General features: G+C 39.3%; 1 protein-coding gene across 5 annotated transcripts in view; it reads right to left on the bottom strand.

Annotated features, from left to right (window-relative positions):
• The window catches only part of LOC122557782 (ethanolamine kinase 1-like), a 507,497-nt gene that overhangs the window by 96,826 nt on the left and 392,278 nt on the right, over positions 1 to 18,393 (bottom strand). The window contains exon 8 of one of the 5 annotated variants that reach the window (XM_087996524.1): positions 10,447 to 10,496. The exons of the other annotated variants lie outside the window; for them this stretch is intronic. Coding sequence (XP_087852650.1) covers positions 10,478 to 10,496 — 19 coding nt within the window. The 3' untranslated portion in view covers positions 10,447 to 10,477. The remainder of the gene's footprint in view (positions 1 to 10,446; positions 10,497 to 18,393) is intronic. 5 annotated transcript variants of the gene reach the window in all.

Raw genomic sequence — 18,393 nt, forward strand, 5'->3', positions numbered from 1 at the left:
TCCTTCTTTTGTGCTCCGTGCCCCTATTCATAAAACTCAAGATCATGTAAGTGCTATTTATACCTTCCTCAATCTTCCCTGCTGCCTTCAATGATTTGTGGACATCATTCTGCTCCAGAACTCTCCAGAGACTTGTAACCTTATTTTATGTTGCCCTTCTTCATTCTTCTTACCAAAACAAATCAATTCAAACTTCTCTGTATTATATTTCATCTATCACGTGCACATCCATTCCACCAGCCTGTCTATATCTTCCTCAGTTGGATCACTATCCTTCTCACAGTTCACAATAATTCTAAGTTTTGTGTCATCCTCAATTTTGAAATAATGCACTGTGTACCCTTACCGAGGTCAACAATATGTATCAGAAAAGCATGGGTTCCAATGTTGGCTCCTCAGTAACTCCAAAATATACCTTCCTCACATCTGACAAACTATTCACCACTATCCCTCAAAACTCAGTCAATTTTGTACCTATGTTGCAACTCATTTTTATCCTATGAGCTACACTTTATCAAACGTTTTTCCTCTTTAAATATCATCACTATTAGTTATGTTATGTTTATGTTTTTCTTTTGCTTGTGACTGGAATATGATGCTCTCAAACTTAATATGGAACTCAACTGGATAATGATCACATTTCCCTACAGAACCAAAAATTCCCATTACATGTTAATAATTAATTCCCTCTGTGATGATATCACTTGATGAAGGTATTAAAAGGATGCATTTAAAAATTAGCTACTTTGGTGGAATATCCCAAACCCAGAACTTTGAGCATTTAGAAGGACAAAGCAACAGGTACTTATGAAGTACTTATTAAGTGCTCTGCCATTCAAATGTGGGCGTAAAGTGCACTTCATTTGTTACTGCAGAGTCAGATTCATGGAACTCGCTACCGAATATTATTGTGAAATATGTTTTATCAAGAATATGGCACACCACCAATGTTCAAGTGCAAGGAGGGATGGGTATGTTTTATCACATGTTTAGAGTCTAGCTGGCTTCAATTTTCCAGGTACTGTTTCATGAGTCCAAGGTATATTCCATAAAATTCCTTACATAGAGTACAGTGGATACAGATATTCTCTTAAATTTTGGTAGAGTTTCTGCTTCTTGCATAATTGCTTCACATTATCATGTGACACTGACATCATCATTACATTATCATACATCATCAACATTACATATTCTACTGATATCTCCAGGCCATAAATAATAACTTATTCAACAATGCTTATATCACAAAAAATGAATCAAAGTAACGTAAGTTGTCTGTCCAGGAATGTGTTTGTGAGTGAAGCTTGACAGTAGCAAAAATTGTATATATTACATATATTGGCAAAGTGTCAGGAGTAGTTGTGAGGATAGACAGAATCGTCTGTAACAGTTACTGTGATTCTGATGTAGTCCATACCACCCTTCCTCTAATCTGCCAGTAATCTAATTCATTTTGACATGAAATACTAAACATGCATTCAGCATTGAAGGAATGCATAAAAAGATATGCATAACATTTTAGTTGCTGATTATTTTTGGTGTAACTTACCACAAGGATAATAATGCTAGTTATAATAAAATATTCAAATAGCTCAATACACCTACACTCTTTTTATTGTATGTAGTCTACATGCTGAACAATCGGCATGTTGTCCTCTGCCCCATCAGGTGCCTGTCACTCTGGAGTTGACACTTGCTGGCTTTCCACTTCCTGATAGACCTTGACAACAACCATCAAGCTGTATGATGTCACATTTACTATGCAAAACATTATTTAGTGGCAGTCTCAAAAGAAGAAAAACTTTCATTTATTTAACCTTTTCACACCCTCAGGATATCAAGAGAAGCACACAGTAAATGAATTACTTTTGAAGCTTTGTGTAGTTATAATACTGGAATTGTAATTGTCCATTTGCACACAGCAAGCTTTCACAAATTACAGTGAGATAAAGACAGATCATCTGCTTTCTGTAATGTAAATTGGGATGGAAATATTACTAGAACAATAGAGATAATTCTCCTCCCCTTTAAGTAATGGCAAGGGAACGTTTTCAATCACCTGAGATTGCAGATTGGATTCCAATTAAACAGTTTATCTGCCACTTTCTGCAGTGCAGCACAGCCGCAGTACTGCACGAGAAGTGTTAACCTAAGTATTGTAATCATTTATGGAGTGAACCTGACTATAAAAACTTATGAATCAGAGGTGACAGTACCACTCACTGAACTATGAACCATGCCATCTCGTGTCAGTGGTGCAGTACCTAAAATGTGCAATCTGAAGTTAAATGTGGCTTCTCTTTACATGCTAGTGGTATGATGCCACACATTCAAAATCTATGTATACACAAGGCATTGGAAAACTCCCAGATACTATTATACATCAGATAAGATAAAGGTTCTGACGGAGTTAATGTCCTGATTACACTGAACTCCACCGATTCTGTTGATGGCAAACACAGTCTGTGTGTGGCTTTTAAAGGGATCAGATATACTTGTACCAGTTCTCGAAGTCCTGAGTTATTATGGCTGACCGAATGCAGTAAACCTTCATTGTATCTAGAAATAGTGTCCCTTCAGTCAATACTTTACAGCATTGTATCCCCTACACTGCTCATTAAGTAGGGCAAAATAAACATGAAGAAGGATTGATTTTAGCAACAACCTGAAAAAACCCTTACCCAGTACCACATACCATAGAGGTTGCAAATATCACCAGATACGAAGAATGGTCATCTGGAAAGTTACCATATGGTTGTACTGGTGTAGGTCTGATCACTACCATGAGTGGAAGCAGTTCAAAAGACCCCCAAAAATACAAAAATATCAAGGAAGTGAGTTTACCATTTTAAGAGCACTTCGACATCAGCCGAAATATGAAAGAATACAACAATTGTAGAAGCAGCAACAAAGCAAGCTCTGCACTCCACTGACTGAACCCTTCTTCAAAATCTTGGAACAATCACAAGGATAAGAGACAAGGGAAAAGGACTTGGAAGAAGGCAGACTTGGAAACAGGCAGAGGTCTCAACAAAGGAGGATCAAGAGAAGGCTTCCAGAATAAAGTCACATATCCCCAAGGGAAAAGGATATAATTTTACAAAAAACAGCATAAAGGCCAGAAAATGAAGGTAAGGGAGTTACAAAGTTGAGATCTCAGTGCTTGCAATATACCTTGCTGTCATTGACATTAGGCTTCATGAGTGGTGCTGCAAGCAACAGTGAAAGGGCCAAAAAAAAAATATAGACCAGAGCTACAGAATAGGCTAGGCCTCAGCTTTTTGTAAACCATGGAAAGAGCAAACTTCATGTAATTGAATGAAATAGTCCAACAAAAGAATAAAAGTCAGAAGAAACCAAAGATTTTAAACAATGGGAATGCTAATTAATCTGTAATTAGATCAGGAAGATTAGTAGAGGTCAAAGCCAGAGAACTTTATTTAAAGTTTGGTTGTAATCACAAAGAACAGAGAACAGTACAGCACAGGAACAGGCCCTTCAGTTCATTAAGACTGCACGGGCACATGAAGCCTTTCTACACTAAAACCCTTTTGCCTCTACTTGGTCCATATCCTTCTACTCCCTGCCTATTCTTAAATCCATCAAGGTGCTGCCTAAACATTGCTACTGTATCCACCTCCACTACTTCTTCTGGAACGCATTCTAGACACTTAGCACCCTCTCTGTAAAAGGTCATGCCTTTCACATTTCCTTTAAACTTACCCCTTCTACCTTAAATCTATGTCCCTAGTAATTGACATTTCTAACCTGAGAAAAAAATCTCTGACTATCCATTCTATCCACGTCTCTCATCGTTTTGTAAACTTCTATCAGGTTGCCCTTTATCCTTTGAAATTTAACTGAAAACAAATTATATTTGTCCAATCTCTCCTCATAATACCCTCTAAACCAGGCAACATTCTGATAAACCGTTTCTGTATTCCCTCCACATCCTTCTGATACCATGGCAACCAGAACTGTACACAATATTCCAAATGCTAGACATATATAAAAAATAAAGGGCATAGATGTGGAGGAAGGAACCTTTCCTCTTGGTGCAGGGATCAATGACCTGGAGCATGTATTGAAAGTAAGGGGCAGAAGGTTTAGAAGGAATCTGAGCAAACAAGTTTTCACCCAGAGGGTGGTGGGAATGTGGAGCTCACTGCCTGTAACAGTGTGAGAGGCAGAATGCTGCATAACAAGTAAAAAGTATTTAGATGTGCCCTTGTAATGCCAATACGTACAAGGCTATGGGCCAAGTGCTGTTGAATGGGGTTAGAGTAGTTAGGTGGTTCTTTTTGACTACACAGAACCAATTGGCCCAAGGGCCTTTTTCTGAGCCAAAGATCTCTGTCTCTCTATGATCCTTGTTAAACCTCTGGGGCAGCATGCTGGAAGTCAAGCCTTTTTGTTTGCAGAGGCATCACCAACATAAAGGTTTTAAAGTACATGCACAAAATTCCCCTGTTTACTTGATTTTCAGGCCCAGGTTGTTAGAAAGTACAGAGTAGGTTTACAAGAATTTCTATTTATTCCAAGTAATTAGACTCTAGCTACAGGTCAACAATTTTAAACAATTGAGCTATAAAATTTCAACTACATTACACAGACAAACTAGTCCCCTTATCAACTCCCACACTCAAACAGACAGACAGGAAAGAGAAAAAACATCAGCGCCTGGGTGAAGGAAAGCTGCAAGCAGTTCAGTGTTTCCTATTGACAGCTTGCTGAGGTGAGCCCTACAATTCTCATGTTGGTCAGAATGTTGCTTTTTAGTCATCTTTCTTTTGATGCTTCCATTGGTTTGCAAAGGACAGAGATGGCTGGTTTGTTTATAAAAGACCTTTGACTTATGAATGAAAAGTTACACCTTATTCCAGTGTTGCAGGAAAAGTGAACTGGTTTTCTGTAGGTTTAAAATAGGTTTTGACTGCAGAGAACACAGAGACTGGCTGCAAGTGGCTCAGGGCTGGGAACCAGATTGAAGGATACACGTCCTATCGAAATGACAGTCAGATGGGCAGAGGTAGCACATATTAACTTGTTAGTAAGAAATGAAATTAAATCTATAGCAAGAAGCGATATAGGTTCAGGAGGCATAGATTCTGTATGAGTAGAGTTGAGGAACCACAAAGGTAGAAAAAAAAACACTGATGGGAGTTATGTATAGGCCTCCAAGCAGTAGTCAGGAGGACCTAATTGTAAGGGGAGCCTAGTGGGGAAGATGGTGGATCAGAAATTGCTGGCATTTCTGGGACTAACTCAGGAAGCACAGCAGAAATTCATCCCCAGGATGAAGAAACATACTAAGGGGGGACGAGGCAATCATGATGTCAGGGACAACATAAAAGCAAAAGAGAAAGCATTCAATGTGGTGAATATTAGTGGGAAGCCAGAAGATTGGGAAGCCTTTAAAAACCAGAAGAGGATAATTAAAAAGCAAAAATTGGGGAGAATATGAAATATGAGGATAAGCTAGCAAGTAATATTAAAGAAGATTGTAAAACATTTTTTAGATACAGAAAAGGCAGGAGAGTGGCAAGGGAGGACACTGGACTGCTGGAGACTGAGGCTGGAGAAATAGTAATGGGGAAACAAGAAATAGCAGAGGAATGGAATAGGTACATTGCATTAGTTTTCACAGTGGATGACTCCAGTAGCATACCAGAACTTCAAGAGAGTTTGACGAGAGAGGTGAGTATAGCAGGCATCTCAAAGGGGAAGGTGTTGGGGAAGCCAAAAGGTTGAAAGGTGGACGGAAAGTGGTGGACATTGTCTATATGGACTTCAGTAAGGCATTAGGATTCTGCATGATAGATTGATTAAAAAGGTTAGATCACATGGAATACAGGAAGAACTAGCCATTGGGATACAAAATTGGCTCAAAGGTAGGTGACAGAGAGTGGTAATGGAGGGTTGCTTTTTGGACTGGAGGCCTGTGACCAATGGTGTGCAGCAAGGATCCGTACTGGGTCCACTGCTTTTGTGATTTATATAAATGGTTTGCTTGAGTATATAGGAGGTAAGGTTAGTAAGTTTGCAGGTGACATCAAAATTGGTGGTGTAGTGGACAGTGAAGAAGTTTACCTTAGAGTACAACAGGATCAGATGGGCCGAGGTGTGGCAGATGAAGTTTAATTTAGATAAATGTGAGGAGCTGCATTTTGGAAAGGCAAATCGGCAGTACTTATACACTTAATGGTAAACTCCTGGGGAGTTTTGCTAAACAAAGAGATCTTGGAGTGCAGGTTCATAGTTCCTTGAATGTTCAGTGCAGACAAGGTAGTGAAGAAGGCAACAAAAACAGAAATTGATGAAAAAGCTCAGCAGATCTGGCAGCATCTGTGGAGAGAAATCAGAGTTAATGTTTTGGATTGAGTGACTCATCCTCAAAACTGATGGTAAAGAAGGCATTTGGTATGCTTGCCTTTATTGGTCAGTGTATCGAGTATCGGAATTGGGAGGTCATGTTACGGCTGTATTGGTTAGGCCACTTCTGATCTCCCTGCCATAAGAAAGCCATTCCTGCATTTTTCTGATGAAGGGCTTTTTGCCTGAAACGTCGATTCTCCTCCTGCTTGGATGCTGCCTGACCTGCTGCGCTTTTCCAGAACCACACTCTCGACTCTGATCTCCAGCATTTGCGGTCCTCACATTCTCCATAGGAAAGCTATTGCTATGCTTGAAAGGATTCAGAAAAGATTTACAAGGATGTTGCCAGGGTTGGAGACTTTGAGACATAGGGAGAGGCTGAATATGCTGGGGCTGTTTTCCCTGCAGAGTCGTAGGCTGAGGGGTGACCTTATAGAAGTTTATAAAATAATGAGGGACATGGGTAAGGTGAAGAGTCAAGGCCTTTTCCCCAGGGTAGGGGCATATAAAACTAGAAGACATAGGTTTAGGGTGAGAGGGGAAAGATTTAAAATGGACCTAAGGGGCAGATTTTTCATGCGAAGAGTGCTGCACATATAGATTGATGGCCAGAGGAAGTGGTGGAGACTGGTACAATTGCAACATTTAAAAGGCATCTGGATGGGTATATGAATAGAAAGCGTTTAGAGGGATTTGGGCCAAGTGCCGGCAAATAGGACTACATTGCTTTAGGACATCTGGTTGGCATGGATGAGTTGGATTGAAGGGTCTGTTTCTGTGCTGTACATCTCTATGACTACACCCGACAGTTCTAAAAGAAATAGCTAAGGAGATTGTGGATGCATTGATGGTGATGTTGCAGGAATCACTGGAATCAGGAAGAATCCCAGAGGATTGGAAAATGCTTAATGTAACATTCCTGTTTTAGAAGGGATGGAGGCAGAAGACAAGAAATTATAGGTTTGGTTAGCTTAACCTCAGTTGTTGGTAAGGTTTTCGAGTCCATTCCTGTGGATGAGATTGCAGATTACTTGGAAGTGCATGGTAACATAGGGCTGAGACAGCATAGCTTTGTTAAGGGTACGTCATACATGACAAATCTGCTAGAATTCTTTGATAAGTTAGCAAACAAGTTTGACAAAGGAGAGTCAGTGAACATGATCTATTTGGGAATTCCAAAAGGCTTTGGTCAAAATGCTGCATAGGCAGCTGCTAAATAAGATAAGATCCCATGACGTTAGGGACAAGGTATAGGAATGAATGGAGGATTGGCTGACTGTTAAAAAGCAGAGAGTGGGAATAAAGAGGCCCTTTTTCAGGATGGCAGCTGGTGTCCAGTGGAGTTCCACAGAGGTCGGTGTTGGAAACTCAACTATTCACATTATACCATTAATGATCTGGATGAAGGATCTTTATTTTTTATTTTGTTTGTATTTTAACTATAATGTTAAAGAGTGCTTTGCTTAAAGTCAAGTAGTTTGACCATTTGAATTGTATCTGAAATGCAATGCCTTACACCTATCTTTAAAATAAGAACAAGTTAGGGTCTAGGCTATCTTCTTAATACATTTTGGGGGTTTTGGTCGAGATCATAACAGTTTACACAAAGTCAACTTGGATTTATGAAAGAGAAATTGTGTTTGACAAACCTTTTGGAGTTTTTTGATGACATAAGTAGTAGAATAAAAAAATGGAGGAATAGTTGAGGCATATTTGGATGTTGAGAAAACTTTTGATAACATCCCATGTAAAAGATAAGTGCGTGAAATCAAAACACATGATTGGTGTTACTTTACAAGCATGGATCAAGAATGGATTTGTAGACAGGATACAGGCAGCAGAAATTATTGAGTTGTTTTTAGAATGATTGGTGGTGACAAGTTGGGTACCGCAAAGCTCAGTACTTGGAGACCAGCTATTCATAACATATATTGAGATGAGGAGAAAGCTCTGCACTGAGAGGGTAGTGAACCTGTAGGATTCTCTACCACAGAAGGCTATAAAGGTCAAGTCACTGAACATAGTTAAGAAAAATTACTTGGATTTCTAAGGGGTGTGAGGAGAGAGTAAATGTACAACATTGAAATAGAGGATTGGCCATGATCATGCTGAATGCTGTAATGGGATTGATGGGCTGAATGGTCTCCTCTTGTTCCTATTTTCAATGTTTTCGAAGAGCACTGACACCACTTCATAAGTATAGATGCTTTTTCTGCCTGACCTAGCTTTGCTGCAGCAAGATATCCTAGACAAGGCACACCTGGGACATTTGGGCATTGCCAAGTGTAGAACCTGGGCTCTGTCATCAGTGCTGTGGCAAGGGATCTCAAAGGAGATTGGGGAATAGCTGGCTGTGAAACTTCTGCTAATCACAGGCCTGAACTACAAAAGCTGCTGATCCCCAATATTTTCCCCAGCAGACAATGTGAATGAGTGAGGACAGAACGATTTATGATTGGTCGATTCTTGTACCTTATTACTTGCTTTAGTTCTCTTGATGGGGTGAAAAAAAATTACATCACCCTTGTAAAGGCTATTTTCAGTGTCTTTAATGAATTGTTCACTATATGTAGGATGCTCGATATGAATGGGTTAGACAATGGTCCACAGTTTACTGATGGCACTTTCAGCCAGCTCATGGCAAGGTCTGACTTTGAACATGTTATAAGTTCACCATTTACCTCTAGTCAAATAGAGAACCAAAGCTGGGGTTGAGACAGTTAAATCCCTCTTGAAGAAAAATGCTAACTTTTATATAGCCTTGTTAAATTATTATACATTATCAACAGAGCCAAGGGAATTGTATGAAAGGACCTCAGGAACCTTGTGTCATTGCAGAACAATCAATCAATAATGTCTCACTGGCAACAATCCGCTAAGGAATGATATGATGGCAATGATTCACAGTCCAATCAAGCCAATATCAGAATCAAGGTCAATTATCCTCAAGCAAATAACTGACTGATCTTCCAATTCCAAAGAGCAGACATTCTGAAAGATTTGTGAAAAGTACACACAATATGAATGTGAAAACAGAAACTTGGCAGGAGATGAAGTTGCAGTAAATATACCATTCTACATTTGACTCCATAATAAAGTAACTACAAGGAAAATCAAATGGAGTTAATGTTCTTGGAAATTTGAACTTCATCCTTTCAGATGATGTCAAACTTCTGATGAAGTCTGAGGGTAACGAGAAGGAGTTCTGCTCTGGCTTTCTGATGGAGCAAATGTATCTGTAAAAGCTCCTTAGTAATTGTGCCTGACCAAATGTAATCGTATTGATTATTATCATGTAATGAACTAAAAACAAAGTAAGGACAGAGGAGGATTGGTAGTAGCAATCTGTCTTGAACAATCCTTATTCAGTACCACATAATGGTAGAGGAAACTACAGTAATCATCTCGGAAAATATGACATTATAGATTAGTTTTACCTACGAAACTGAAGCATTTGGTTGTTCAGTGATACAACTAATAATTCTATCATTCAACATGGAATGAAGGAATTTAGGCAAGGACATTATGCTGTACAAACTCGAGTTCTTTGCTGAGTTTGCTGGCCTCAGTCCTGTAGGGCACCAAAGGAGTTAGATTTGGATTCCCAAGATTCTCTGTACAAAACCCTAGCCTGGATTCCTGCTGTCAACTTCACCTGTGTAAAGACCAGCAGAGCTCTTTAAAAAATAATAAGATGCACTGGGGAAAGTTTGCTGCCAGGAAATTGAAGTCATGAATGGGCCATTTAAACATGTGTTCAACCTGAGTAAATCAATAACACTGACAGCTGGCATAAACTGCAGAATTGCAATATAAACGTGTAGCTTAAATGGCACTCTTGTGGATTGCCACATAATCATGTGGTTGATGCTGCTTTGAATTTTATTGGATATTGTGCTAAACTGTCTATGGAGGAAGTTGCAGCCCTTTTCAACGGGCAGAGAATTGACAGAGGATTGGTTAAAGTATCAAAAAATGGAAATCCAACTGCAATCATGCTCCCCCACAAACATCACAATGATCGCAACATAGAGGTGGATGAAAATAGTAACCCTCGCATCAGTCACCCACCTGACACCAGACCAGCAGCTTACGTTTCTGTTCAGGAAGCCCGGAATGACCTAATAGCACAAAGATTCAGTTAGTCACTCACATAGGACCAACACAACTATCACTTTCTCCTCCTACTACGCGACTCATACAAATCAATCTTTTAACCAACCAACCACACACATTGCACTCCCTTCCCCTTCCAGTTCATTCCTTCAATTCATGGCCTTGAAATTCATAAGCACTTGAAATGATTAATTTCCGTTTGGCATTGAAAAACATGAGCAAGTAGGATAAATTTATAAATTTAATATGAAGAAACAGCAAAATTAAACTTTAATTACACTGGAAGTCAGGTTATTATCTGCATGGCAATAAACTGAGGGGAATGTGCAACAAGACCAAGGTGGCCTTGTACACCAGTTGCTAAAAGTAAGCAGGCAGGTGCATCAGGCAGTGAAGGCAAACAAAATATTGGCCTTCATAGTGAAAGTATTTGCATACAGAGATTCTTGCTGCAATTATACAGAGCCTTGGTGTAACTGCATTTGGAATATTGTGGGCAGCATGGTGGTACAATGTTACCACTGCTGCCTTACAGCGCCAGGGATCCAGATTCAGTTCCTACCTTGGGTGATTGCCTGTGTGGAGTTTGCACATTCTTCCTATCTCTGCATAGGTTTCCTCTGGGTTTTCGGGTTTCCTCCCACAGTCCAAAGGTATACAGGTAAAGTGAATGGCCATGCTAAATTGCCGATAGTGTTACGTGTATTAGTTAGGGGAATGGTCTGGATGGGTTACTCTTTGGAGGATTTGTTGGGCTGAAGGACCTGTTTCCATACTGTAGGGAATCTAATCTGATTGTGAGCAGTTTTGGTCTCCTTTTCTGAGGGAGGACGTTCTTGCGAAAGAGGGAGTGCAGCGAAGGTTTACTGGATTGATTCCTGGGATGGTGAGACTGACATTATGAGGAGAGATTGAATTGGTTAAGACTACATTCTGCGGGGTTCAGATGAATAAGGGTATATCTCATAGAAACTGATCAAATTCGAAGAGAACAAGACAGGACAGGTCCAGGAAGGATGCTCCCAATCACAAGGCGGTGGTGGGGAGGGATTCAGAACTAGGGTTTACAATCGAAAGATATGGGGTAAACTATTTGGGACTGAGGCAAGATTTCTTCATCCAGAGAGTGATGAGTCTATGGAATTCTCTACCACAGAAAGCAGTTGAGGTCAAAACATTTGCACGATTTCAAGAAGTTGGATTTAGCACTTTGAGCTGAAGGGATCAAAGGAAATGGGGGAAAAGAATGAACAGGCTATTGAGAGGAATGATCAACCATGATCATAATGAATGTTAGAGCAGGTTTGAATGGCTGAATGGATTTCAACTGCTCTTATGTTTCTATGTTTTTGTAACATATTCAGAAAGACCAAGGGAAGATAACCTTGGTAAATTACAATGTCTTGCTTTTATATTTTCTCCTGCTCCTACATAATGCCATTCCTGTGACTTCAGGAGGGGCAAACGAAGGCTGTTCCAATCCCTGCTCTGACTGCTGAGTTGCTTTTGGCTTATGACTTTTAGATTTTAGAGTCTGTGTGCGCTCTGCTAAAACTATCCTATCTGCATTTGCGCAGTGGTGGACTTCCCCATTGGGTGATGAGGCAATTTTTTGGGTGGGGCAATGTTAAGATGTGGGATATATTTGAGTAAGAACCACCCCCCCCCCCCCCACCCCAAAAACCTTCTCTACTCTGTATCATCTTTTTCATGGACCATCATTACCAGCTGTCAGTTTCGAACAGATCAATAATGCATTGTGAGGCCATAGATAAGCTGTCACCATTCCATTCCAGACAGCAGATGTGTTGACATCCAAAATTTGCATATCTAATACACTGGTCTGCATGAGCTGGTTTGCAACAGAGGTTTGAAAGCAGTGGGTATTCATTTCCATTCCTTGTTGAAATTAAATTAGCACAACTAGTCTGAGATATCAGAAAGATAGAATTCTATGAATGAGCCGTTATAAAATTCCAATATCTCCACCTTCAATTGTCAGGACACAGGGATGTCAATATTCATTGTTGAATCTTCCTTTGTATTCATTGATTTCACAATCTTTGGTGGGTTACTTCCAGTCCTTCCCCTTGTGTTTTGCACCCATGACTGACCATCTCCAGCATCTCAAAAGTACCACATGAAGACCAAACACAAACAGCAGAAGGAGCTTGAGAAAAGCTAACCATCGTACCCATCTACCTCTTCTGATGCAATCTGCCCCATGGCAATGTTTGTAGGTTGATATTGGATTATTTGGTTATTTCAGGATTCACAACAATTGAGGAAGTTATCCTCAATCATGAAGAATTGCCTAATCAGTTTAAGAAGAAGACATCAAGTAGAAGGTTGCTAAACCAGGATACAACCCTAAGTCAATCGAGTCCATGTTTAAATTTCACAGCTTCTTCAGTGCCCTAATTTGTCCAAATGCTTTTGTGGAATTGCTGCTTTAAATTGTGCAGTTGAGATCACACCGTTTGGGTGTGCACCACATCTGTAATTATGCATTAGAAATGCAAAACCCAGTGATAATTGGAAACCATTTGAAATCAGATATTCCAACATGTCAATACTTCTTTGATGCTTCATTTTTATTATCAAGCTAACCAGCCTCCCAACAGGCACATTTTAGAATCAACACTTCCATACTAACTCACCTGCAGACCACCCGTAATACTCCATCTGGATTATTACTGGGCATTTTCAAAGGTGCAATCTGTGGTAAACACAGAAACTAAAGTGGTTATCAATAAAATCTCTTTGTAGAGAACATGTTGTCATATTTGTAATGGACTGATTTTACTTACACCTGCTGACATCTTTAAAATCCAAAGTTCAGGTGCAACATGTTTGTGGTATTATTGGAGATCAGTTATTTGTTCTTCAGTTTGTTCCTTTCCTGAATGTATTGGATTATGTTCTATGGATGGTGGCTCAAGCACTTCAACATATATGTGTCTAGATGATGACTTTTGGCAGACAATGGAGTAGGCACAAGGATTTAATTCTGGCCTCATTTTCTTTCACACAAGTGGAAGTGACTGCAGGAACCATCTTTGAAAGAGTATCATGAAGGTCAGTTTTAATACCTTCACTGGCCTAGACTTTCGACCATAAGAACATTCTGCTCTGTACGACTTCACGCTGCATTGGATGTGCAAACGACTTTGTGACATAGAACAACCAAACATACATTTTTTTTAACCAGAATATTATAGCAGACAGTAATGCCAATAGCACATTGTGCCTGCATTGGCACTTTGGAAAAGCTTTTTAATTGACCCACACCATTGTCCTTTCCCTCTTGGTGCCGTAAATGTCCTCCTTCCAGGTTCTGTATCCAATTCTCATCTGAAGTTACTACTGAATCTGCTTAGATTATCATTGCGCATGATTAATTCCAGATCATAACAATGAACATGCATAATAAATAAAATACCTCGATGTTGGTAGATAAATAGTCTAAAAGTAAGGCCTTTGTTCAGAAAAATTATTCCATACTACAGGTCCATCCATAAGTGTATTATTCCTCTGATCGCTGATGCAGGGGAAAATATAAAACAGGACAACATAGTTTATAATACATGCCATTTTCCATCACACCAGCAACAGAACAAAGTTTTGCTACTTGAGTTTTAACTGTATTAAGCAAATTATAGCCAGTTGCTCCAGATTAAAGTATCTGACTGATTATCTTTAGCTGGGTTTCAAACAATTTCCTGAATATATGCTCTTGTCTGCCAGGAACACGTATCACAAAATCATGGCTGTGTTTCCCAATATTTTATTTCCAATTGTATGCGTGCTAGCCATAATTTTCTGTCCATTATTTTTGATGGAAGGAAATATAAAAAAAAACTTGTAATTGTTCATAAAATCATCTTTTCGAAAATTTGCCTTTTGAAAACATTAGTCAGAATAGCCACAATCTTAGAAGCATGTTTCATCACATATTTCATATGAAATGCAAAATGTAAGTGCTTTTTAATGCTACAAAGTTACTAGATTTAGGGAAGTAGATTAGAACCAGCAATCCAATCAAGGGGTTTAGATTACATTATAAGCCACACTCCCATGGTTTGTTCATCAACTGAACCAAGAAACTGGATCACGTAATCCTCTGCCACCCATCCACTTTTCGATTCAAACAGTCTTTTAAATCCCCTGTTTCTTTTGATGCCCCAATTAGGGCCATCATTCAGGACCACACAAGACGCAGAATTGTAATCCAAACTGAACAGAGCAGTCCAGCCTGCTAAACCAGTGTTAGCTGCCATGCCGACTACTGAATGAAATGTAGGACAAAGTGGATCACAATGCATAATCTCACAGCATATAGCTTCATGCTACTGAGTCACAACAAATACTGGATTCTGTTGAAGAGCCACATGGCATATTGGACCATTGAGAAATGTTATGCCATAGACTGATTCACAATTCAGATCTACACTGGATACTGGTTCACCATGCATTATCCATGATGTAGAATGCAGAACAAATCATGTAATAAATTGAAGAACAGCTGATTATGATCCAGACTTACTTAGATTTTTCAGTTTAACTTTTAAACTTTATTTCTTTATTCTTCTACGTTTATACAAAGAAACCTGTACTGGTGCACTTAGTATCTTATTTCTTTATACTTCCACTTCTGTAGCTAAGACAGTACCTAGGTTTATTTGTATTTAAAATGGCACTGCGATGGTGTTTAAATCTAAATTTACTTGAGATCTTTTATAATAGGACTGGAATTTTATTTGGGTTCTCTGGCAGTTAATCACAGACCCACTGAAGGAATGGCATAAAAGTGTAAAAATCACACTTGATTTCTCTAGGTTTCTAGCAATTATATGGTAGCAGCTAGGTGGCTCCCTTTTGGGAGTCAGATGGTTAAGATGTTCACATTTTCTCTACTTAGGTGCTAGAAATTGTTATATTCATGTTTAGTGAACCATGAAGAAAAATATGTTCAAACATAATTTAGGTTGCTCTAATATCAAAGTAAAGACAAACCTAATTGAGTAATAAGTCCAAGGTTTCCACACCTCTGCTTTATGCTACTTATATCAAGAATTATTTCCCACATAATGATCTATCATTCTGTTGAAAATATCCATAATGATTTTAAATTTGTTTTAAAACAGTTTGGTCCTTATGAAAGCCAAGTGTTCCATTATTAGGTCCATGCAGGATATATTTAGTTTAGTAAAATTATGATGGAAATAAGTTGGGCTTTTCTTGTTGCTTGGGTATAATACCTGGATTATATACTTTTCACTCATCCATCCTCACACAGGGAAACATGGAGGGCATTCCCAGGTTCTCCTTTGTACTTTGTTCTGAGGAACGGTCACTGGACCTGAAACATTAACTCTGACTTCTCTGCACAGATGCTGCCAGACTTGCTGAGCTTTACCAGTAACTTCTGTTTTTATTCCTAGATGCCTTGGTATTGAGACACATTTGACTTCCACTGCGCATAGTAAACAGCAATCAATATGGCTTCAAAAGTGTAGGTCATATCTAATCTCTTCAACCTCTTTGAGAAAGCACCAATCCAAGCGAATGGAGCAAAATGCTACTATACTGAACCTCAATTTCAAAAAGACATTTGATCCATGTGACAGGCTCTTCAATAGGCTCAAAGCTGTGGGGATTCTTGGTATGTTTTGAGAACAGAAGATAAAAAAGCAAGATGGGCTTTAGCCAATGGAATTATGATGTGTGTGTTGGTTTTTCAGAATGGAGGTGGTTTAGATTCAAATACTCAAATTATTCAAATTTACTGATGCTATCAAACTAGCCGGTCAATCAATTCAAAAGAAGCAGCTCAGCAGGATGCGCTGGAGAAATTATGTAAATGAATAAAATGCTCATGAGAGTGGAGTACCTAGGACCAGTCAGCAACAACGAAATGAGCAAGACAGAGGGGATAATGCTGTGCTTTAGAAATAGCACAAGAGAGAATGGGAGCAACAACGTCATAAAGCGTGCAACAGAGAATGGGAACAGCAGCTTCATAAAGAGCATGAGAGATAGAGATAGATCAGCAGCTTCTCAAATAATGAAAGAGAGAATGGGGCTAACAGCTTTATGAAGAGAAGAGCGTAGAATGGATGGTGGCAGATAAAAAGTGGTGACAGAGAGCCACTTCGACTTGTTTCTATCTGTCAGAGACAAAGTGTGGTGTCACAGGAAAACACGTAAATGATTGGTGATTATATCTTCCATGTCTCCTTTGATTGGTCAATTAATTTAAATCATAAAATGTTATTAACTTTAAAATATTGAACATATACATTTAATTATTAAATACCATAGGGATGGCTGGGCATATGATGTGTTGCAGCTGTAGCATGTGGGAGCTGATGGATGTTAGTGGAGTCCACAGTGACCTCATCTGCAGCAAGTGCTGACTGCTTGAGGCTCAGAGTTGATGAGTTAGAGTCTGATTTGCCGATACTGTGACATGTCAGGTAGGGGGAGGAAGTATGTAGACACTGTTTCAGGAGGCATTCACATTGTTTAGATTAATTATACCAAATTTGGCTCGTAGTCAGACTGTGACTGCATTACCTCATACCCTGCTTCCTACAAGGATTCCATTCCATTCTTCCCATTTCTCTGTCTCTGCCACATCCTTTTTTATTCATTCATGGGATGTGGGCATCGCTGGCTGGCTCTAATGCCCTTGAGAAGGTAGTTGTGAGCTGCTTTTTTGAACCATTGCAATCCACCTGCTCTGGATAACCCACAATGCCATTATGGAGGGAATAACAAGATTTTGACCCAGCAACAGTGAAGGAATGATGATATATTTCCATGTCAGGATGGTGAGTGGCTTGGAGGAGAACTTGCAGGTGGTGGTGGTTGAATGTTGAACTACACATCTAAAACAATAGAATATGAGTCAAAACAATTTATAATGAAATTGTACAATGCACTGGTCAGGCTACACCTTAAGAAATAAAGAGAACATACCGAGTGCTGATGGTCATGCAGCTAGGAATTGCAAGGCTGATTTTGACTGATTTAGACTGTTACAAAGACTGATTTATGAAAAAAAGATTGCAAGAGCATAGGCTTTTCAACCGAGACAGAAGATATCTTAAAGGTGGTTCGACAGAGGTTTACCAGGGAGATAAGTCTAGAATAATACTTTAGAGTAACTCATAAGAGTAGCACAAGAAGATGGATATTTAGCCGGGTAAAAGGTAAATTGAACACTCATTTCAGAAAGCTCTTCACAAAAAGTGATCAAAAGAATAACGGATTTGCACTTCTCATAACCTCAAGACACCCTAGAGCACTTTACCTTCTTTGAAATGTGGTCACCTAACAGTCACTTTGCACAAAGTAAGGTCCTTAAATAGTAACGTGAAAATGGCCAGAGAATGAATTTTAGTGTTATGCAATTTGGGCAAACTTTTATCCAGGATACCGATGATAACTGCCCTGCTGTTCTTTGGACTAATGCTATGGAATTATCTCTAGTCAGCTTCTCTTCTTCCCTCTTCTTTACACTTGTCTTCTAACTGCCATATGGAAATCTTCCCAGAATAGATTTGCTGACGTGGAAACTTCAAGGTGTCTCAGGAATACTCAGCCTGCAAGGAGAGTCAGAGAGTCACAGAGATGTACAGCATGGAATCAGACACTTTTGTCCAACTCGTCCATGCCGACCAGATATCCTAACCTGATCTTGTCCCATTTGCCAGCACTTGGTCCATATCTCTATAAAGCCTTCCTATTCATATACCCATCCAGATGCCTTTTAAATGACTGATGCAAAACTTTCAATTTAGATTAGATTTCCTACAGTGTGGAAACAAGCCCACACCGACCATCTAAAAAGTAACCCACCCAGACACATTTCCCTCTGACTACTGCACCTAGTAC

This window comes from Chiloscyllium plagiosum, unplaced genomic scaffold (assembly GCF_037043375.1).
Source record: "Chiloscyllium plagiosum isolate Xiang-an unplaced genomic scaffold, Cpla_swu_hap1 HiC_scaffold_18, whole genome shotgun sequence".
NCBI classification, from domain to species: domain Eukaryota; kingdom Metazoa; phylum Chordata; class Chondrichthyes; order Orectolobiformes; family Hemiscylliidae; genus Chiloscyllium; species Chiloscyllium plagiosum.